Source organism: Pseudopipra pipra, chromosome 9 (assembly GCF_036250125.1).
Source record: "Pseudopipra pipra isolate bDixPip1 chromosome 9, bDixPip1.hap1, whole genome shotgun sequence".
Classification (NCBI taxonomy): domain Eukaryota; kingdom Metazoa; phylum Chordata; class Aves; order Passeriformes; family Pipridae; genus Pseudopipra; species Pseudopipra pipra.
The window spans coordinates 20,193,265-20,215,590 of NC_087557.1; the positions used below are offsets into that span (position 1 = coordinate 20,193,265).

General features: G+C 47.4%; 1 protein-coding gene across 19 annotated transcripts in view; it reads right to left on the reverse strand.

The window, feature by feature from the left end:
• NFIA (nuclear factor I A) overlaps positions 1-22,326 on the reverse strand; it is a 411,656-nt gene that overhangs the window by 234,974 nt on the left and 154,356 nt on the right. For 12 of the 19 annotated variants that reach the window (XM_064665044.1, XM_064665045.1, XM_064665048.1 and 9 more), the window contains one exon: positions 10,867-11,398. In XM_064665044.1, the coding sequence (XP_064521114.1) occupies positions 10,867-11,398 (532 nt within the window). Of the gene's footprint in view, positions 1-10,866; positions 11,399-16,866; positions 17,227-22,326 lie in introns of those variants that run through there. The other 7 variants (XM_064665050.1, XM_064665058.1, XM_064665057.1 and 4 more) reach the window with 1 other exon arrangement.

Genomic DNA, 22,326 nt, shown 5'->3' on the forward strand with positions numbered 1-22,326 from the left:
CCCAGGCCCTGGGCAAACAAAGTTGCTTCCAGAAGGCAAAAGCGGGGAGAAATCCAGCCAGGAACGGGGAGAAAAGCAACACTTTCTTAGCAATCCATCTCATGGAAACCTACCCTTTCAACAGGACATTCAGGAGTTAAAACTCTCTATATTTGTTTTTGTCGACGCAATGCCCACAGCATCCTTCACTCTGCATCGTACAGGACCAAGCAGGTAACCAAGCTCCAGGACAGGATGGGGACCCTACTTGTACCATCCTCATCCCATGGACACACAACTTCACACCCTAGGGCTGCTCACTGTGAGACAAACCTCACTCTTTTAGGGAAGAGTATAAGACCATGCATGTAAAAAACAATCGGTCCACTCTCAGTTCCCATCACGATTTTTACCTCCAGTTTTTTACCAAAAAGGAAACAATGTCCATGTTTAAAGTGGGCATACAGCACATTATTTTGCCTATAAATCACACTCATGTGTCCACATTAGAAAGAACAGACAACTTCAAGATGCACTTCCAAGATGAAAGCGTGCATTCCCAAACAACACCGAGCTCCATGGCTGGGTGTTCGTAACTGCATCTACCTGGGAACAACCTAAATGAGAGCTATTGAAGGTGATGTCCTTCTCTAAGGAAAAAAGAAGGTCTTGACCACAAAAATCCCCCTCTTAACTGACTGTCAAGTGTTTTTCCCAGCTTTTCCAGCAATACCGAACTTCTGCTTGCAAGGGTTCAGCTGCTACTGAGGCTGATGCTCCCCCAACCAGACAAGCTTTTAAACAAAATTATGTGGGATTTACTTTTCAGCTAAGTGACAACTAATTTTTACTTTTTAACACAAAACCAAACATAAGTAGATTTGTTGGCTATTTTAATGAAGTCCCTGTGGCATCAGGAAAAGTCCTCATCATCACACAATAAAAGCATTGCAGTGGCTATCCTCCCTAAAAGCATCCCAACAATAGCTGTGCTTTAGAAAAGCATCCTGATACAAAGAATTCATTCTTCTGATTTACTTGAAACTACTTTGCCTTATAAAAAAAAAAAAAAACCACAACCAAAAAACCAAACCAAACAAAACCAAACCAAAATAAAAAAACAAAAAAACAAAACCAAAACAAAAAACAAACAAAACAAAAAACAAACAAATTAAAAAAAACACCACAAAACAAAACAAAACAAAAAAACCACAACTCCCAAAAATTTTAAAAGAAAAACCAACCACCCAACCTGAATTAAATTTAAATTTTACCCTACGTTTCCAGCATCACTCAGGGATTTGGTCATTTTTTTCCATATCAAATTAAAACCTTATTAGGTAAAAAGATCAACAAATTTCAAGCCAATAACCCTAGGATGAAATCCAATTAACAATGTATTTCTCCTTTAAAATCTCCCCTAAGTGTTCATCTTGAAAATAAACATAGTAGCTATCTAACCTGCCTTTTGATACCTTTACAGAGGTGCATCCCTGCCCTGTTCTTTCAGTGCATTACGGGGTATTTTAAAGACCAAAATGGTGATTTAACCAGGTGCCATGTTTATTACAAAGCTCATTATCTGTCCCTCACACACCAGACTAAATTGGCAGATGTGGAAAAACACAACATGAATGAGGCTGTCCCAACACTTCGCATTTAGTTCTTCATCTCTTGTTTCTCCAGAAGCCTTTGGCAGACGGTGCACAGAGCCTGCACTTGCCCCAGAAACTTTCCCCTTGCTAGAGGCTCTGGTTTAGGACTAATCTGAGGTGTATGAAGATGCCTCGCTACGAAATATTCCTCATGAGTTTGTTAGTGCATTTTGTACCTAGAAATGATCCCACATGGGGGGGTCCCAGAGCACTCCTCTCCCATCATGTGCTGCTTAGAATCATGGAATCATTTAGGTTGGAAAAGACCTTTAAGATCACTGAATCCAATCGTACTGAACATGGTATAACAGAAGCTGGGATGAGCAGGAAAGGATGGCACAGAGCAGGTTTAGACTTTGTTTAGATATTGATGTTATGGGCATCTTATGGATGTGATAAATGGATGAAAACAAGGAGGAGGAACAACATGGGCTACACCTCTGTGACTAGGGATCAGAGCCATGGTGGCAGGTCCAGAGGACGCGCTGTCACCTGCAGCTCTCACGGGTGATGCTGCGCTGGTTTAACGCCTGTGGATGGTGTGTTCCATTCCTGTAGGCACCTCTGTATCACCAGGGCTCAGGCAGCACAAACTCTCTGGTCCCAACATTCAGCTCCCCACAGTGTCAGTGAGAGCCAGGGATGGACACAACCTTCCCATGCACCAGGTAAGTGAGATGGGCAGGAGAAACCCACCAATCAGTCCCCCCAGGTAACACCAAGGCCTTCCCACTGCATCCCAAGAGTGTCCTACTGGAGGAGACCGTAGTGATACACCCTTCTGTGATGCTTTAAACCACCTCATCAAAAAATCCAGGGCACCAGCGAGTTTTCCCTCATCGACCAAACAACCACCAGGTACCACATTCACATGACCCTCTCCAGCACAGCGGGCTTACCTAGGGAAATAACCCTACTCTGGACACCCACCAACCCCATGATAATTTTGTGCTTCACTACAGATATATCTCACCCCAAAACATGAACATGCTGAAACATCCAATCATGTTCTGGCACGCATGCCAAAAAAAAAAGCCCATGGCAACAAAGACGACAGCTTGCCAATGGCAGCTGCTGCACGCACACACAAAATTAAACTATATTCTTCTGGAAAAGGATATTATTATGGCGTTTGTTTCCCCTCACCCTCACCCATTCCCTCCCAAAATAAAGGGGGAAATATCAACACATCTCAAACATTAGGAGAGATGGATTAAAAAAAAAGAGTGAGGGATGGGACGGAGAACGCAGGGTTTAACAGGAGATCCAACTGGAATTGGGGGCTGGATGCATGGAGCCACCCTGAAATACTGGCTCACCTACAGGAGTTGTATGGCACATGTAAGAAAATATATTTTGGGAGGTCTGAGGATGCTGAATTGCATCAAGTTTCATGAAGCCATCCCTCAGATACAACGCGAATCCGCAAACACACACTTCTATGCATTAAAGAGCATCTGACGACACCCATCCCCACTTCCTTCCCCTGGTGTGGACCTGCTGGATGCCTCCCATGCTGCAATGCAATGCACGAGAGAGCCTTCTCCTCACTTGTGAAGATAAATGTCATATCAGACCTCTGACATCATGTATTCTCCAAGTAATTATTTTTGATATCATAAGAGTTGTACAGGGTGCACAATAAAATTAAAAAGTAGAAAGCAAGGTTAATAAGATTATCATGTTGGTATAATAGGTAATGCATTTTGCAGTATATCCTTAAATCTGCCCTCTCCAAGCATAATTAAATAACTGTGATTTATATTTTAAAGGAACGCAGACATGCTGTGTATCCTCCTACCCACATATGCTAATTGCTTTCAGCCCCTAAAAATCACACAGTTGTTTGCAGCTTTTTAATCCTCATGTGTAAATAACCCGACTCAGGTCCAAGTTACGAACAATGAAATCCAGGAAACTTTCAGAAGAGCATGTCATTAAACCCATCTTGATTTTATCTTGCTGATCTAATGGCACTGATGTGCACCAAAGCCCGCGGGAAGGAGGAACAGCTCCCCGGAGCCCTTCATGCCGGCCCCAGAGCCAACGTGCCGGCTGGGCCATGACACCGGGAGAGCACTCGGACTGGCAAGGTGGATATTAAAGACCTGGAGAAGAGACCGAGACCCACTTAGGAGGAGCTGTTGGATGTATAAGCTCAGGACACCCCTCCTGGGCCTCACTGTGGGTCTGGGTGCACTGCAGTGGCACAGGGACCGTGGGCAACACAAGCCTACCCGCTTCGCTCTAGGCCAAACTCAACCGCGCCGCTCTCCATTTTGACTCACACATGAGAGCCTGGCACACAAAATGGAGGCCCTCGTGTATTTTACAGGCAGCGGCTCAAATTCAGCCCAAATCCACACTCTACAGGGCCACATCCTCCTCCTGTGTGCCGAGCCATGATGGTGCTACACATCAGGCTGAGCTCAGGTGCCACAGCCACCCCTGGGGTGGGGACATGGGATGATGGTAGCTAGAAACATTTAAAAAATATATATAAATAACACTGCTTTCTCTTTAAAATTAATTACACTGTGATGAGGGGATTGCCCAGGCACTGGCCTTGCAACTGGGGATAAAACACTGCAATGCCTTGCTAGGATAAAACTGCCCCACATGTCTGAGGCACCATGACCCACCCATGTGCTGATCCCAGCCAGGGTTTTTGGTGGTTCCCATAATATCAGCAATAATTAACAACACTAGAGATGTGGTTGTACCACATGAATGGGAAAACCAAAATGATTAAAATGATTTTTAGTCCGCCGACAACCCTTATCTACCAAAAGCCCTCACTGGCATAAGGAAACCTCCAGGTCAGCTGCTGTTAGGAGGCTAAAATAATTTCCCCTGAATTTACAGCCTGTAATTTAATCATCAGCTCCAGCCCTTGTCTGTGCGGAAGGGAGCTGGGCAGAGCCAGATCCATGGCTCCCAATGAGGATGCCCCAAAGCCATTCCGCTGGGGACAGTCCCCAACACCCAGAGGGTCCCACTCTGGGACATGTGTTGCAAAGCACAGGCTTTTGGGGAGGGGTTGAGGGTTTTTGGAGCAGCAGGATGGGGTTTGTTTGCTGGTTGTAAAAACCTCGCCAGTGCCTGAGCCAGAAGCATCAGGGGGAGGAGGAGGAGGAGCTGTGAAGAAGCTCAAGGCACGGAAAGCGAGGGATGCCCTTTCCTTTACATCCGAATGGGGAGAAAATACATAATTGCAATAATAAATACTGGGTTTTATGAACAATTAGGATTCCACTGTCTCTTTGAAGGGTTTGAAAAGCTGACACGATGTTTTGGGTTCTCCAGATTCAGCTTTGAGGCCTCAACCAAGAGAAACATTCAGCCCCGCTGTGTACAGCAGTGACCACAACAAAGATTGTGGTTTCTCCCACACTCGCCTTAAATAGATCTAAATTAATGCTATTCATCATTGGGTGGAAAAGAAGGGAAATATAAAAGTGCAGTCACTTGTAGAAAAGCCAGCAGTGTTGGGCGACTTTCTTACCACTCACAGGCTTCTCCTGCTTCTGCACCTCGAAACAGGGAGGTATGGAAATAACACACCCTTATACCGGCCAAACCCATCACCTGGAAAACATCCTGAGCATACAAAATATGCCTTTATCCCGTGTTTATTTGTTGTTGCTGTTGTTGTTGTTGGAGAAAGGGAAAAGCTAAACCACATGACTGAACTCCTGCCAGGGGTTCATGATAGAGCAGACTGTCCCAAGTGCCGCACCAGTTAGTATCTGAATTATCACGGATACTCATCGGCTCAGTTACAACTGCACAGGGAGAGCAGTTGTCCCACCTAAATCCTTCTTCTGTCAGCTACCACCCTGCTTGTGGCTGCAGCAAGCAGCCGGTCCCACTCCCCAAAGAGGAGGGCATCCATACATGGAGGTATCTCTCCGTGCCATGCGGGGTGTGTAGGTCGCTGTGTCTCGCTTGTCCGTGATAGGTGGGTGAATGAAATTTGGGATGTTGATCTGCTGTAACTGTCCTCTCCTTACCTCTCCCAACTGAGATAGAGACCCAGGCTCCCACCACCGACTTTTTAGGGGTACTGTTTATAACGCTAAAGCAACACAAAATCTGCCTTCTCCTGTTACTCCTTGAGGGCAGAAATACTGCAAGATGTCTTAGTTTTACTTTTTTTTTTTTCTTTAAAACTACAGATGTCTCACTGTGGCAAAAAATAATGGAGTAGAAAAACAACTCTGACTCCCCAAACATTAAAATCTCCGCTGAACATTGATCTGCTCAGGTTGCCCTGGGCGTGCTCAAGGAGCCCTGTGCAGGGAACATGTGTGAGATACCTTCTGCAAAGCTGGCTGAATGGTCTTTTGGTAAGAGTAACTGCACTCTGTCTGTAGAACAAAACTTTAAGGACTATTTTGGATATACACCAGAACAGCCACAGGCTGGAAGTAGGTTTTCCAAAGCATTATAGATGGAGGGAATGTCACGGATGCTTTAAAACTCTTCAGATACGCGTAAAAATGACATGTACATTACGTATTATCTCCACAGAATAAACACCATCTGAAATGTGCCCCTTTTTAACTACCATTATGAGCTGTCTAAAGAGCATTTTGGTTGAAACTTGGGAGGAAAGGAGAGGGGAAAAAAAAAAAGCCCACTGATCTTACACCTGCTCTTTAGCAGTGGGAAGTAGGTTCTCAATCTGTTAACATGACCATCTGGCCAATCTGCATATCACGGCTATCTGGATTACCCATACGATGGAATGACAATAACATAGCCAAAACAAAAGTAAAACGTATCAAAAACTAACAGTAGCGCAAGCCCTTTTGATTTTAAATTAAATAATAAATGTGGTATCAGAGCAAAACAAGAAAGTCAGCTAAATAATTAAAAATGAGCCTTCACTACAGCATAATTAAGTAAACAATATGGTGTGTGTTTCTGTATGAGCCAGTAATAGTTTCCACCATGGAACACTCCACTTTTGCAGAGGAGCGATCGGGAGTTCAAGGCGCTGCGACAGCTCTTTCGGTGACGTACGGTATTGTCAGGACACCTCTGCCATCCCTGCGACACGCCGGGCCGGCTGCGGCTATTAACAGGATTAATGCAGCAACAATCAATACCAATTGTACTAAAAGATTACAGCGCAAAGCCTCAGATACCTTTTGGACCCCCCAGTATCTCCACGGGTTCATGGGCTATCTGCAGGCGCTTTCTGCCTTAACCCATCTTTGCATTATTCCCCATCAATGCCTCTTTGTGGTGGTCCAAGTAGAAATATTTTAAATCTGCTGATGGGAACATAAAATGGGTCTGCCTAGAGTTCAAGGCCATGTGCTCTATACCACTGCCCACCAATTAGCTACAGAGCATATTTAGAGGTTAAATAAATTTTCAATCACAGAAATAAGGCTGAGTTCTTGCATCTTCGCTGGCTTCTAGTCTAAACATGAACGGAAAAATGAGCTCGTGTAAATAAAGCCCTAGCCCCAGATTTTTCTTAAATTTGGGATTTTTGAATGTCCTTCTGAAAGATTAAAAGATTTTCTCTGCCACAAATACCTCGTGAGCTTAATTCTCGCCCAAAGCGCGTAACGATGGCCGGCCAAAAAAATAAACCAGGCATTGCAGCATCGCCTCCTGGCCCGCCATCCAGCTTTGGCTACTAGAGAAGGCTCTAAAAACTGTGACCTCTCACAAAATTTAACTACTTCTATTGTGAATCTATTCTCCAATCTGATCACATTAGCAGAAGGAACTCCAAAGCAGTAAAAAACTCCAGAAAGTTCTCGGTTGAGTGCCTACTAATGAACAAAGGTTAACTTTATCTAAAAGGTCAAATGCCTGGTGGCTAAGGTTGTGACCTTAACAACTTAAATTGTGACCTTGCCACGTGCCTAGTATATTGTAGATTCTGATACAGATCATCTGGTAAAGGACCGGTCATAAATTAGCTTTACTGTTCGACTCCCACAAAGAAAACGGTTTGCCACAATGGTTTCCAACTTGTCATTTGATACAAGCACAGAATAAGTGAAAACTAAAAAGCGAATCCAAGTTCAGGGTATGAAAATGCTGCCTGCTTCTAGTTAAGCAGATTAGAAACTGCAATGTGAGAGTAATACTCTAGATTTCAATACATTTTTTGGTCAACCTCTAATTCACAAAACACCGATCTTCCTTTTTTTTTTTTTAATAAATTTCTCTTTTTTTCCTTTTAATGAAAATGACATGTAGTTTGCCTATTTGCATATTTTTGTTTTCTCTTTCTAGCCAGTTCTTAAAGAGAATAATTGATTTCAGTAGCTTTGTAAGAAGCACTATTTAAATCTGTGCACATGTGTTCCCTTACAGATGATGGTGCCTACTGAAGAAAAAGCATGGATTCAAAGCAATAATTATCCTACATGTTTAGAAGGAAAGGGACATCTTGCTGCCGAAGTCATCTTGAATAAGGGCATCTTGGAAAAGAATACTCCTCGCCCAAAAAAGAAGACGAAAAGTGGGGGGGGGGGGGGGGAAACCAACAAGAAAAAGAGAAGCGAGCACTATGGGTGAAAAGGTCACAATGGTTTTGGCACGTATCTTCAAGCACGTTTCGGAGTCTGTGCCTCCTGCCAATACTGGCAACTTCTCAAAACTTTTAAGGAGGTAAAAACATTGTTTAGTGTTTACAAATCTTCTGTACTATAGCAGATGCTTGTCAAATCCGCTATATGTAAGTTGACCAGCCTACCTAATATTTGCACTGGTGACTTCCTCCTTATAAATATGCAGTCCATACATTTAGGGAGCGAGGTCTGATGGAGTTGGAGACAAAGGACCCTTAATATTTTTTTTCTTTTGTAATTTTCCTGTTGCGCACCCGGCACAAGCTGCCATTACTGCGGGTCTGCGGGAACCAATGGCTGTCTACTTGGCCAATGTTCAGGTGTAACAAAGACTGCTGGGATACATCGGAGGGGGGAAAAAAATTAAAAAAGGGGGGGGAAAAAAGAGGTAGCCTGTACGCAAGGCTTTTGGTACACCTCTGTGAAGCGACATGGATGGCGACCGTGCTGTGCTACCTCCCAAAAATCATTTTGTCCCCCTCCCCGCTGAGGTTTAGCAGGAATACGCCGGCACACGCTACAGCATTAAGAGCACAATGCGATGCGTGCAATCAGCAAACAACGGCCAAAAACACGAAGTGGTGCGCTTCGCACAAGCGCATTACTGCTCACACAAATCCACAAATCTAACCCCAAAAAGCCAAGCCAGGGCCTCGTGCTAAGGTTCTGTGGCAAACGTGGTCCAAAGGAAAATTAGTGCGATTGCTGCCTATTGACAATGAAGGCAGAAATAAATAAGAGTTCGCTATCAAGGCTACTGTTTGCCACCAGCGTGCTGATAAGATGGGATATCCCTAATCACAATATTGAACTTTTATAACGTCTATTGCCCGACTGTCATAACAGGGAGAGGATCCTTTCAAGCTCCCTGAAATACCTCCACCCCTGGGTTTGGTTCTTTTCTCCCCATCCTACATTTTTACGACCCTACAGGCAGGCTAAGCCAAGACCATTGGTTTCTATGAACAACTTGTGCGCTCCATGGAGGGCTGCTTGGGAAACACAATACAGACCAGTATTTACCAGCACCATGCTATATATAAATCTAAATAATAAAAACCTGTGTGTCGTGGAGTGTAAATAGCAGTTTTAGCTGTGGATATCAAAGCACTTTAAATGCATCATCCCACTTCGACATGCAGAGGAGGAAACTAAGGCAGACAAAAGGGGTGCAAGTCCATAGTCTCCCCAAGGTTGGTGATGGAACGGGAAGTGACCTGAAATGCCCCAGTCCCAGCCTCCCTTCAGTTAGCCATTAATCCATAATCCTTCCTTCACTGTGGCCATAATAAATTGCAGAGTAAATAAATAATTTTCCCCAATATTTGTCTACTTCCCCTTTGTCATAAACGAGCAATAGGATTTACCACCTCACACTGAAGTGTAAAGCAAATGTTGCAGCTTATCTGAAGGAAATACCACGAGGACACTCGAAAGTTATTTCCAAACAGGGATCATATCTATAAAATCCCAGCGGTGACACTGCCTATCGCAACAACCACGGCAGAGACTCAGCACGGAAGAACTTTGGGAGAGCCAAAACTTTCTGCAAGACCCTCCGAAAGAAGTTGGCATGGCAAGTGCAAAGCTCCCAGGGCTGTAATTCACTCAGTTTCCTTACCGATAAATATTTACGTAGAAGTGGTTTCTACTAATATGATTCCTCTCCCCTCTGCTCCTCTTTTTTTCCAGCCTGTCCAGCCCCTCAACTCACAAGTCAGGATATGCAGGGTGGCCTAAGCATCCCGTACATGAAACTCAGGGGCTTGCACTTCATGCACACACATATTTCTGCACTATAATCACTCAGGAGAACTACAATATTATTTTATCCAGTCAACATACTACACGTCCTTTGGGCACACCGCGTCACGCCGCGGGCAGAGTGTACTCTGTGTTGGAGTCAGGGATCCCAAGATTTTCATCACACACAAAAACATCTCAGTCCTCCCCCCAGTAAGCACAATATTGTCAAATCAGGAATTATTTTCAAGACCTCCTTAGCTTCTAGGTATATAAACTGTGATATTTCAGGGGGGTTTAAGTGTCTTCTTTTCCCCCTAGGATTATGCAGATATTTGTTTCATGCTTGCTGTAACCTGATGACTAGGTTTGCTATCAAGGGACTGTCTTCTCCTTTCCCTCCAAGCCCAGTCCTGTGGAATTTATGCTCCTCATCTCATCCCCATGGGGTGAGGATACCTGGTACCCCTGACTCACAGGCCTCAAGCATCTCTAGCCCTCTTGCACTACTTTATGCATAACATATACAAATTTTATTTTAAAAAAATCAAATAAAATCTGTTTTCCCCCAAAATCAGGATAAAGGAAGTTGTGTCTCGCTGTGAGCCCTTCTAGGACAACATTTAGGATAACACCTGTGAAGGATGCCCGAAATGTTGTTAACCATGGGAAAACAAGAGCCACTTTTATGTGGCTGCACCTTAAAAACCCATGGAAAAAAAAAATAAAAGGGAGGGGGGAAGTTTTGGCACCCTCCTCACCACCCCGGGAGAGCGAAAACCACCAACCCCTGCTCCCTCCCCGGCCCATGCAGCCGCCACCGGGGCACAGCACCCGGCACAGAGATAACCGAAAAATTGGAGAAGGTGGTATAGAAAGGCACTTACCTGCTGCGTGCACAAAGTATGCCAAATATAAATCGAGTTCCTTAACAGAAACTCCTATATGGTGGGGCTGTACGCACAGCCCGGGGTTAGAGCACTGTGGGGACTTTACAAGGCGCTCGCCATCAGTACTTTCGAGCGGAATACCTTTAAATAAAATCACCATAACAAGGTCCAACCTCCAGACCTTATCTGCCTGGCGAAGGCAGTCAATTCTTCTCATCTTGCCCTTCTGGTCTGGATTGGAAAGAACGCAACACGGAGGCTTTTTTCCTGTGACTGTGAGAACAAAATCCTCCCGAAATTCAGGCCTGATATCTTTCCGGAGCTTTGCCAGAAGTCTGGATGCCCATTTTTGCTTTACCTCGGGTTTTTCACTTAGCAGTTCGTCCTTCACGGCTCTCTCTTCCTCTTTTGACATGCGTTTTTCATGTTTTTTGAAGTATTTTCTTTTTCGGGCTTGCAGGTTGAACCACGTGTACGCAAACGCTCGGACGTGAGGCAGAAGTGCTTCGATGAAGGGATGAAATTCATCCTGAAAAAAGTTACAGAGAAGGGTCGATGTCACTGAAACCATCAAGAAAGAGCCTCCAGAAATGGGGCTTTCGCGGGATGGTTAGAATTAGAAGGGTGCTTATAAAGGGCTTTAAGGGCTGTGGGACTCATAACCCTCACTGACAGACCCCGAACCCTCCACTGCCGCATCCCCGCTTCCCCTCGTACCGACCCAAAACCTCCGCTCCCGCCCCCAAAAACAGCATCCAACTTCAACCAAGTGCCCAGATGGAGATGGAGCAACGCTGGGGCCCGCTTTTCCCAATCCCCAAATTTCTAAAAAATAAAAAAGTTAGAATGAGTTAAAAGCTAAAAACACGGCTCTAAGTCCACTTGCGGAGCGCGTATCTCCCTTTGCTCTCTCCCTGACCCCGCTGCTTGCGGTGTAGCCAGCATTTGCCCGCCAATTTGGCAAATCCTAAACATTTGGATGCCAATCAATGTTTGTATGGGGAAGTCTAAAGTATAGTAAAACTTTCCCTAAGATATATTTGGAAATAGCAGCCGGCAGTATAGTAAAATGCCGCTATAGCTGTATATACAATTACAATGAACAGTGGTTTTCACTCTGGTTCCTGAAACGGTGAAGGGAGTAGAAAGTACCGCAGTCGATTTATCCTGCGGGTGCAACAATAACACTAAAATCCTAAAAAAAAGCAAGTCTTGCAATTTTTTTATTTTTTTTAAGTTTTGTGTATATTTTGTCAAAAAGAAAAAACCAAAAACTTGACATTTGGGCATATAAGGGAAAGTCAAACTCTGAGCCTTTCTATAAAATAAAATAAAAAACAATAGGAAAAATTGAAAACTGTAGTAACAGAAAACTGTAGCACAATTTGCGCAAATATGTGAAGAATTATTAATTGTGCCAGATATTTTTAGATATTTAAAAAGAAATGCCCTACTTGGAAAGTTAGTTTGGCCATCCGGAGACACTGCTTGCTTTGTGTAACGAGGAGTTAAAGATCACCCCCGTCCCTTGGCACAAAAATAATCCCGATTAAAATTATGCTGACGATAAAAAAAAGCGAGAAAGACCCCTTGATTTTGTTTAAAAAAAATAATTATATATATATATATATTCTCAGAAAGTACTACATAAATCAGCCTAAGATATCAAAACATATTATAATATACTGGGGCCACGCTTCTTGTTTTTTCTTGGAATAAATGAATGACCGAACTCCAGGCTGCACATAAAAACGTATCCAGCTTGTGGGGCCTGATCCAGCACTGTGGGCTGGGGACGTCCCTGCTTCCAGTTCCTCCTTTTCTCAGGATTGGGCCCTCCAGGAGTGAAAAATAAAGTAATTTGTGCAAAGTTTTCCCCAGCATGGGAAAAGCCACCCGCTGCCTACTCCTGCAAGAAAACATTGGGGATTTTTCAGATTAACTAACTTTTTTTTTTTTTTTAATTATCCCATGGAGTACGTTTCCTACCCAAATCATCGCAGGTTGCGTAAATATTGTTATAAAAAGAGACATTTTACTTCCTTTCAACACTTTATTTTAATTTGCATTTTCTTTTCAGAAATTATGAAAAATTGAGAAATCAATAGTAAAAATATCTACCAGCAAAATCCTGTCATAATTCAAGACCTTCTGCTGACTTCCCAAAAGCTTTCATTGCACTTATTCTAAGTGGCCCCAGAATTATAAATACTTAAATCTATAGGTAATACCATCGCATTTATTTTTATTTTAAACACATATTGTTAAAAACTTCCCAAACAGCACAATATATTTCCTTAGAGCAAAGCGGCAGTAATCAAAGTACTATTTAGGATTATTAAAATAAAAGCAGGTAAAATAAAATAAATCACCCCAATGATTGGCACATTCCTCTTTTTTTTTTTCTCCCTCCTCTATGGGAAAAGATGATAGTTTCAAATTTCAATAAAGTTAAAAAAAAAAAAAAAGATTGCTGCGAGTTTGCAGTCGGCAGATTCAAAAAGTGAGAGGAGGCACAATCCCAGCACATGGAGCTGCTCTCACCCACCAGAAACAGCTCTCACGGGGGGGGGCAGAGGGGGGAAGAGAAGAAAAATATAAAAACTACAGGTCCCTACAAGCTATTAAAAATAATAAACCCTCCCTCTTGATCCCTCCTGTCCTTCTCTTTCCCCACTCAGGGAGAGTCAAGGAAAAAAGGCCTTTTGTCAAGTGGAAGTTTATCTGCAAAGGTACACAGAGCAGAGAGGCTCGACAGCCCCAGAGCGAGCCAGGGTAGCGCTTCCAGCCTTCCCACTTTCCAAACACGTCTTGGTACATCCTGAAATATTTTAACTTTTCTGCTTTAAGCAGCGCTTTGTCCTGCTTGATCTCATGTGCTCGAGACTTTTTTGGCTCAACACTGGATACTGTCCAAGAGAGAGTTGCTTTAACCTGCGCTAAAGCTGATTTCTCTACGATGTGAACCTGAAAGGGGAGGTAAAAACAACATCCAAAAAAAATTTTAAAAAAAACACAAAACCACTTTAGAAGGAGGGGGGGGAAAAAAGATGATGTTTTTTGGTGCAAAGTCAGGGTCTGTGGCTGAAGTAAACGAGAAGCACCGCTGCTCGTGCGCGAGGTGTGCACGTCCCTATTAGACTCCAATGTGTCTTTTCAAAATGGTGTATGAAGAGAAAAGGTTAATGACTCATAAACAGACCAACTTTCAAACTGTCTTGGTAAACACGTTGCTCCGGAAAATTGCACCGCTTCAATCTCAGCGGTGAGGTATTAGCAAAGTTCAAGTGGAAATAAAAGCAGCCAGGACTGATCAAACAGAATTGGGCTGGAAGCGGGGACGGAGGAGGGGAGAGCAGTTTCTGCACAATATAGTTATTTATTTCAGCATTATTACAGCCCCCCGAAACACCCAAAAAGTTTTGAAAATGTGTCAGTGCAAGTATGCTAACAGATACACAACTTGTCTGCAGCCTCACTGCAAAATAGCAGGATTTAAAGGAACTGGTGGAAAAGGCAATGATCTTTCCCTTTCCCCAAGTTAGCTTGAAGGGAAACTTTGAAAGTATGTGATAAAGCTGTTTACTTTCCCCCCTTGGTGTTGGATGGGTCACCTTAAAATAAAAGATACCAGAAAACTGGGAAAGCGATAATAAAAAGTTGGTTTTTTCTTTATTGCACTACTCTCCAAAGTTTGAGGATACAGCTCTTCCGAGAGCTGCCTGTTTCTAAGCAGCACCTAAAATTTGGGCCACACAATTTGGTACTGTTATCCCAAAATTCTCTTCTGCTCTTCAAAAAGATGTTAAAAAAAAAAAAAAAAAAAAAAAGAACTATGATAAAAGAGCCCCAAACCCAGCCCAAAGGTGCCCGCAATAATGTAATCCTGCAAAGGAGGCTTTGAAACAATGTATTTCTGCAGATCTTTTGAATTTAAGCCAGCTACAGCGACCCTTGCTAATATTTTTACAATCCATTTACTTGTAAATCTATGAGGAGATGTGCATATGTTCCCCAACTATTTCCTAGCTCCTCAGCAGATACGTAAATGGAACAATGTTTGGATTTTTCCTGACAGATGATACAAAATGCTCGTGCCATTTCGGTTCCAGGGCTTGGATAAATATGCTCAGAACCACGATTTCTGTTTGTTTTCCTTGTCTAACCCACTTTCAAGAGCTTCCCTTTAAATTTGAACCAAAACTTGCCAAAAAAAAAAAAAAATTCTGTTCCAAAACTTGTATCAATAAAAGCTCCCGAAATGATAAAATAGGAAATTGCTTGAATTGCTTGCAATGGCTCAGGGCTCACCCCCTTTTCTATGGAAAAATGACAGAACCACCTAATTGATCCTTCAGAGGGAAGAGTTTGTCAGGAGGCCTCTAATCCTTATATTACTTTTCCAAACGTGCAGCAAGAATGCGAGATTTTCCTAACGGAGTCAAAGCACATGCTGGGCTTTTTGCCCTTTTTTTTTCTTTTTATAACTTAAAAAAAAAAAAAAAAAAAGAGGGGGGGACAATAACATGACTGGGCCACGAGCAACCAGCCCATGGATTTATTTTCTCTCCTTAATGTGCAACTGGGCCTACTGAGCCCAAGGAGCCCCACGTGGAGATGCCAAGCGAGTCGGTGCTGCGGGCCCTGCACGGAGTGTCCCGGGGTACCTCCTGCAGCTGCAGAGCTGACAAAAACCAGGTATTTTTCAGAGTTCAATTAGAAGCACAAACTTTGTCCAGGCAGAGCCCAGAGTTGCATCCCAACCTCTGCAAACTCCTTTTGCTCTTGTTTTCCTCCTGCCTTTGAGCAAGTGTACGGTTTGGAGTTTCGTGTCCCCGCCGGCCTGGCATTTCCTCACCAGCACCCCAAAATTTGGAGGAGGCTGGGGAAGGAGAGGGGACCATGACGGGAGAAGGGGATGAAACTTTTGCAGCTCTTCGGGCTGCCTGGGAAGCTGCCGCCCCTCTCTCTGCAATTCCTTGCCTTTTTCTCGGCGGAAAGAGCCCGGAGAGGCTTTCTCACCGGGAGAAAAAAAATATTCCAATTAAATTAATAAGAATAATGTAGTCAAAATCTCCTGCAGGAGGAAATAATCTAGGGTTTGAGTCCGCCACAAAGCATTTCCTCGTTAAACCATTATATCCTGCTAATTGAAGGGGTGTAATTCAGCGTCCTGCAGCAGCGCGCGGGGAAAAAGGGGGGGCCGGGGGATCCGCGGCCGCGCAACTGGGGGGCACCGCGGAACGACACCCCTCCCATCACATTCCCCGCGTATCCCCGTCCCGCCGAGAGCGGGGGGCGCAAAAGTTGCGCCGAGTCCCGCGGGGGCCCGATCCGCGGGCGGGAGGGTGGCGAGGGGGGGGGGACACGGGACACACGCGGGACAACTTTGCGGGTGTCCGTGCGGGGACACGCTCACGGGTCCCCGGCCGCGGCGGCCTCCGGGTGTGCGGAGGGCGCTGAGCGCGGGGGTGGCTGCACCGCGCCGCACCGCGGGAGCGAGCCCAGGTGCGGGGGACAGTCCCTCTGTCCGCGCCCGGGGCGGCGGGGGGGGTGGCGCGGAGCCGGCGGGGCCGCTCCCGCGGAGCCCCGGGCGCGGTGCCGGGGGTGCGGGCCGCACCGTGCCCGGGGCGGGGAGCGGCGCAGCGGCTCCAGCGCTGCCCCGGGGCCGCGGTGCGAGGCTGTGCGGGGCGCTCCGGCGCGGGCGGCAGCATCGGCGGCATCGATCGCGGATGACCAAGCACGGCGGGGCCGTGCGGGGTTGTCCCGCAGCACCGCGCCCGCGCGGCCCCCCCCGTTAATTAAAGCATTAATAAGTAGGCGCCATTAGCCATGTGCCGACACAAATGGCCGTGCGGGAAGCGGGTGGAGGGGGGGGGGATGCGAGCGAAAGGCAACAAAGTTAGTTTCGGCGAGCGGCGGTGGTGCCCCTTCCCCGGCGCGCACGGCCGCGCACCCCCGCAGCGCCGGCCCCACCGCGCCCCGGCGGCCGCTTACCTGGGTGAGACAGAGCGGAGAATACATGACTGCTGCGGGGGGCTGCGGTTTGGAGGTGTGCGTGTGCGGGGAGAGAGGGAGAGAGAGAGGGGGAGAGAGAGAGAGGGAGAGGGAGAGAGAGGAGGGGAAAAAAGAGAGAGAGAGAGGAGAGGAGGGGGAGCCCCGAGCCTGCTTCTTGCTTTCACATTTCCAACTCTGCCAAACTGCAGCCAGCGCGGAGCCGCTCCATGAGCTGAACTTTAACCCCGCCTCGACTTTCCCGCACTACGCGCTCGGCATGCCTGCCCCGCGCGCCGTTAAAGGCATAGCGCTCCGCTGCGCGCCCCTCCGCCGCCCCCGCTCCGCGCCCCTGCGCTCCGCTCCGCGCCCCTCCGCTCTGCGCCGCGCACCGCCCGCCCCGCGCCCCGCGCCGCCCGCCCGCGGGGGCGGGGAGGGGCGGGGAGGGGGCTGCGGCGCCGCCGCCTCCCTCCGCCCCGCCGCCCCGCAGCGCGGCCAGCCGCGGAGCACAGAGCCCAACTCAAAGTTTTCTTCGGTTTTTTTGGTGGTGGAGGGGGGGAGGTTTTGTGTATTTTTTTAATCATAATTATTATTTATTTATTTTGCTCTTCCCGTGGGGGGCTGCGGCTCCGCTCGGCCCTTGACCGTGGAGGGATGGGGTAGAGGAGTGCGGGGGGGGGGGTGCCGGAGGGAGCGGCGTTGCCTTCCACAACTTTCCCCATCCCCTTTGGCACTTGTCATTTTAAATCAAGCGCTTTTAAATCGAGGGTGCCTTATTCCACTTAATAATAATAATTTTCTTAAAAAAAATAGCAACACAAATTCAGCTGCACATCGCCCCCCCCCCCCCCCCCCGCACCCTCCTTACTTATAAAATCTAAAAGTGAAGCGCTTAAAATTAAAAATACCCCCGCGCCTCCTGCCACTTCTGAAGCGCATTGTCTTGGCACCGGCAACGTTTGGGTTTGGGGTTTGGATGCTCTCCAGCCCGCTCCTGAGGACTCGGAGGGTGTCCCGGGTGGTGTGTGTGTCCCCCATTTCCGCTTGGGAATAGCATTTTCCACTACTGCTAGAGGCGGTTTAGGTGACCCCCGTGTCAATTATAGGCGCGTAGTTAAAGGCTTTTTTGTTGTTTTTTTTTTGAGGGGGGGGGGAACGACGACACACGCAGCGAAAAATTCCATCTATAGGGGAATAAGGGGAAAAATCCCTCCCCGCAGCTTGTTTAGGAGGTGGCGGAGGAGTGGGTTGTGTCCCTCCCCCGTCCGTGCCGCACCGTTCCCAGCCTTTTGCGGTTTCCAGCATTATCTTTTAAGTAACTTTTGGCGCCCTTCGGGAGACTTTTGGCCGCGGGACGGCTGGTTGCGCCCTCTAGGCAGGGGCCACGGTCAAGTGCAGCCCCTCCGCAGCCGCGAACACACCCCCCCCCCCCCAAAAATAAAGGGAGAACAAAACCACCTCCCCCCCGGCGGTATATTTGAGCGCTAAACGGGTGGCCGCGCAAGTTATCCTCATTTCTCCCAACTCAGCGTTTTGTTAAGCATGCTTTAAAAAATAAATAATTTTTTAAATGTAGGGAGTTTTAGCTTTTTTTTTTTCTTTCTTTCTTCTTCTCCCCTCCCCCCTCCCTCTTTTTTTTGGGTGCTAAATCCGGAGATTTCCGAGGGCTCCGTCCCCGCCAGCGGCCCCGTTCCCCCGCGGGGCGCCGCCAACTTCGGCGGAAAAGAAAAAAACAAAAAAGGAAAAAAAAAAGGAAGAAAAAAAAGGGAGAAAAAATAAAAAGAGAAGAAAAAATATATAGAAAAAAATGAGAATAAAAAAAAAAAGGAGGAATAAAAGGATAAAAAAGGCGCGCCCCTCCCCCCGGGAGAGTTCAAACGTCGCAACACCCACCCCCGGCGCTGATTGGGCGGTGCCGGGTGACGTCACAGAGAACAGCCCCGCCCATTGGTCCGCGCCACGGTCCGTCACAGCGCGCGCCCGCGCGCGTTTCTTTGTGCGCGGCCGCGGCCGCTCCAGGACGGGCGCGCGCGGGGCCGGCGCGCACGTACGGGCGGGGAGGGGGAAACACGGGGGGGAATCTGTCAAGCTCAGCGGTTTTCTCAAATCCCTTCGAAAAAAAAAAAAAAAGGTTAAAAAAGAGAGGAAAAAAAAGAAAGGCGGCGGCGCAGCGCTGCGCGCCCGCGCTCCCTCCGCGCCCAGACCCCGCGCAGACACAATAGCGAATTCCCTCTGCTGCGAAAGCGTGGGAATGGGGATAAAAATACAACACAAAAAAAAGAGGAGTTAAAGCGGCGCCGCGTCCCACAGGCAGGGATTACAGGCATAACACTGATAACAGTGCGGGAGAAACTTTGCGGGCTCTGGTGGTTGGCGGCACTCTTTTTTATTCTTTTTTTTTTTTTTTCCGCGATTTTTTTGTATTTTTTAATGGCTTAAATCAACTCGCGGCCGTTGGGAACCGGAAGGGAAAACCCGCCGCAGCCAACTGCGGCCGGCTCTTGGATGGGATGTATTGGGGTTTTGATTTTTTCCCCTTGGGTTTTGGGGTGATTTCGGGGTTTTGGTGGCTGCGGCGCGGGGCGAGCCGGGGACGGGGGATCTGGGCGCTGCCGCCACCTCTCCCCGCTCTGCCTGGTGGGCTTCCAGTGCCCGGGACTTTGCAGAAGTTACGAGCGATTTGGCAGCCTCCCGCCCACCTCCCTCTTCTCCTCCTCCTCCTCGCCCCCGCCCCCGCTTATTTCCGCAATCGCCGCGATTCGCACAGGAGACCCGCACCGGGGGGCGGCGGGGCTCATGGACATCCCCCGCACACCCCCCAACGCCGGGCGGGCCCCGCAGCGTGTCCCGCCCCCGCCAAGCCCCTTCCCAGCCGCGGGGGTCCTGCGCGAGAGGGCGGCGGGGGAGTGCTGTGGGTGGATGCTGCGAGCGCCCCTTGCACGGGTAACCCCCCCCATCCCGCACGGATAACCACCCCCCACCCCCCTCCCCGCTTGGGTAACCCCCCCTTGCGCGGGTAACCCCCCCGGCACGGGTAAACCCCTCCCTTGCACGGGTACCCCCCCATGCGCACCCTTCGCACGGGCAGCCCTCCCCAGCGCGGGGAACCCCCCGTCCCTTGCACCAGCAAAGCTCCTTTGCTGCACGGACAAAGTTACCCGGCACTGGCAAACCCCTCATCCTCGTTTGCACGACCACCTTTACATCCACCCCCTGCTCTGCACAAACCCTACCCCGCTTCGCCCCCCCCCCCCCCGCTCCGGGTGCGGTGCCGGTGCGGGCCCCCCCTGGCCGGGCGAGCCCCCGGCGGGGGAGGACCGATCCTCCCCGCAGCGCGGCCGTGCCTGGCAGCGATGCAGCAGCCGAGCTGCAAAGTCTCCAACTTACACGGCACCCCTAAAATAGTCCTGATTTCATCCCTGAAAGGATTTCCTGGCTTTGTGTGTCTTAACTAGCCTTGGCCATTTTTGTAGAATAACCCCATTATTCACAGCTCCGAGGGTACAATCTGCTAAAGTCACTTAATAAAAAAAAAAAAAAAAAAAAAAAGCAAAACAGAGGAGAAAGAAAAACCTTCAAAGGGCGTGAGAAATAAAGGCAAACAAACAATTGTCTGTGGCTCTCAGCTCCCCTTGATCGTGGATACCCACTTCATTAACAGCAGAAGCATTATATGCTTAAAACTGGAAGCCTCAAGATGCGTGATAATACTGCAAAATTAATTTGGAAGGGGGGGGAGCAAGTGGATCTGAAGGTTAATTACTATTTTTTGACAACAAAGTGAGACTTTGACTCACACAACTTAACTCATAAGGAGTGGTGTGGTTACCCCTCTGAATTTACTGCTTTTAATCGACTTGAGCAGGTAGTTAAAGAGACAGAGGTTGCAGCCACAGTGTATTGAGTACAGAGATGAAAAAAAAAGAAAAGGAGTAAGAAAGTAAAAAAACCCTGAGACGTGATTTTCAGTTTCCAGTTTGGGAGCCCCAGACCTGCGCTGGTGACAGCGCGGCTCCATCTGCGGCACGTTTGAACCTCCCGACAGCGGCTCTGCTTTCTTGGTTACCTCCTGGTGACCCCCTCGGAAGGACTTCCGCCAATTCCAGCGGTCTGGAGACCACAGGTTGGAAACCACCTGGTTTTGCATAAACTTGTGGTATTCGGCGCAGGCTTAGGTCGCAAGGGCTCCTCTTAGCAAATTGTCGAAGGATGATGTGTACTGCATAAATTAAAACATCATGTCCCCTTGCCATGTGAAAGCATTATTAAAAGGAGCATAATAAGGGATTTCCACCATGTTATCAAGCATACAAAGAAAACTCCAAATGGGAGGATGGCTGTCATCGGGGTAGAACAAGCTGGATTTTGGAGAGGCTTGAGAAGCGCTTTGAATAGCCCGTCAGTTGGACAAGGATCAGTGCTGACAATAGCCAGTCTATATGTGGTATGGCCTGTTAACATACAGCAGCAATCATTAAAGGCCTGAGCCGGACAACAGGGCTCTTGGGGCCCTGAGTGGTTCTGGTGGCTTTGGGAGAGCCACCATAGTAGCTTGCCTGCCCTGGGAGCAGCTGCACCCCAGTGAGAGCCAGAAGCCCCCCGAAATAGCTGGAGGTCAATCCTGATCCCCTTTCCATCAAAACCTTAGAGCCACACGCTGCTGACTCACATCTCCAAGAGACCTAAGTGCCAGTATGGTTGATGGAAGTCAATGTCCTGATGTTTCTGTGTCATCCCATGACCTGCTATGGAATTATCTACAAATCCCAGCAGAAGTGTCATGGAGGAGCTGTAGGTTAGTGCTGTGCATAACCTGTCCCATCATCCATCGTGGCATCAATAATATTCTGAAGATACCAAAAATTAGAGTATTCTGTAAGACTCTCTCCAGGGAAGATAATGTTTTATTATTCTACGTGTACACAGAGAACTGAGCATAATGGGATTTTCCTCCTCTAGTTAGAAGGCTTCAAACCCTGATGCAATATAGTTCCCCATGTTGAGGGGGTGGAACTAGGTGGTCTTTAAGGTCCCTTCCAACCTAAGCCATCCCATGATTCTACAATAAATAAATACCACAGTCAGGCAAACACTGTGTTGCCCTTAAACGAGAGGGCAGGTGGGCAGAACTTTCGACCTCCAGGCTCCAGATTACAGGGAGCAGCTTTAATAAGCAGGGTAATATGTTTAATGGAAATTCTCACTTTACACTGCTAAATACATGTGCATAATAAGGTTTTTGCATGCAATATTTTCTGTCCATTGCCATGATTCCCAGCAGGAAAGCAGAGGGAGGATAAATAGGTGCTTCAGTCCCTATCCTACAGATGAAGGCGACTGCACCAGAATTTAGGGGTCTAGGCCCCAAGCCACAAGGTGGGGATGGGAATTAATGGAGTTGTGCTAAGGGCAAGTGGAATAACTACACTAAAAATTGGTCAGTGTTATTCCTTTCTGTGAAAA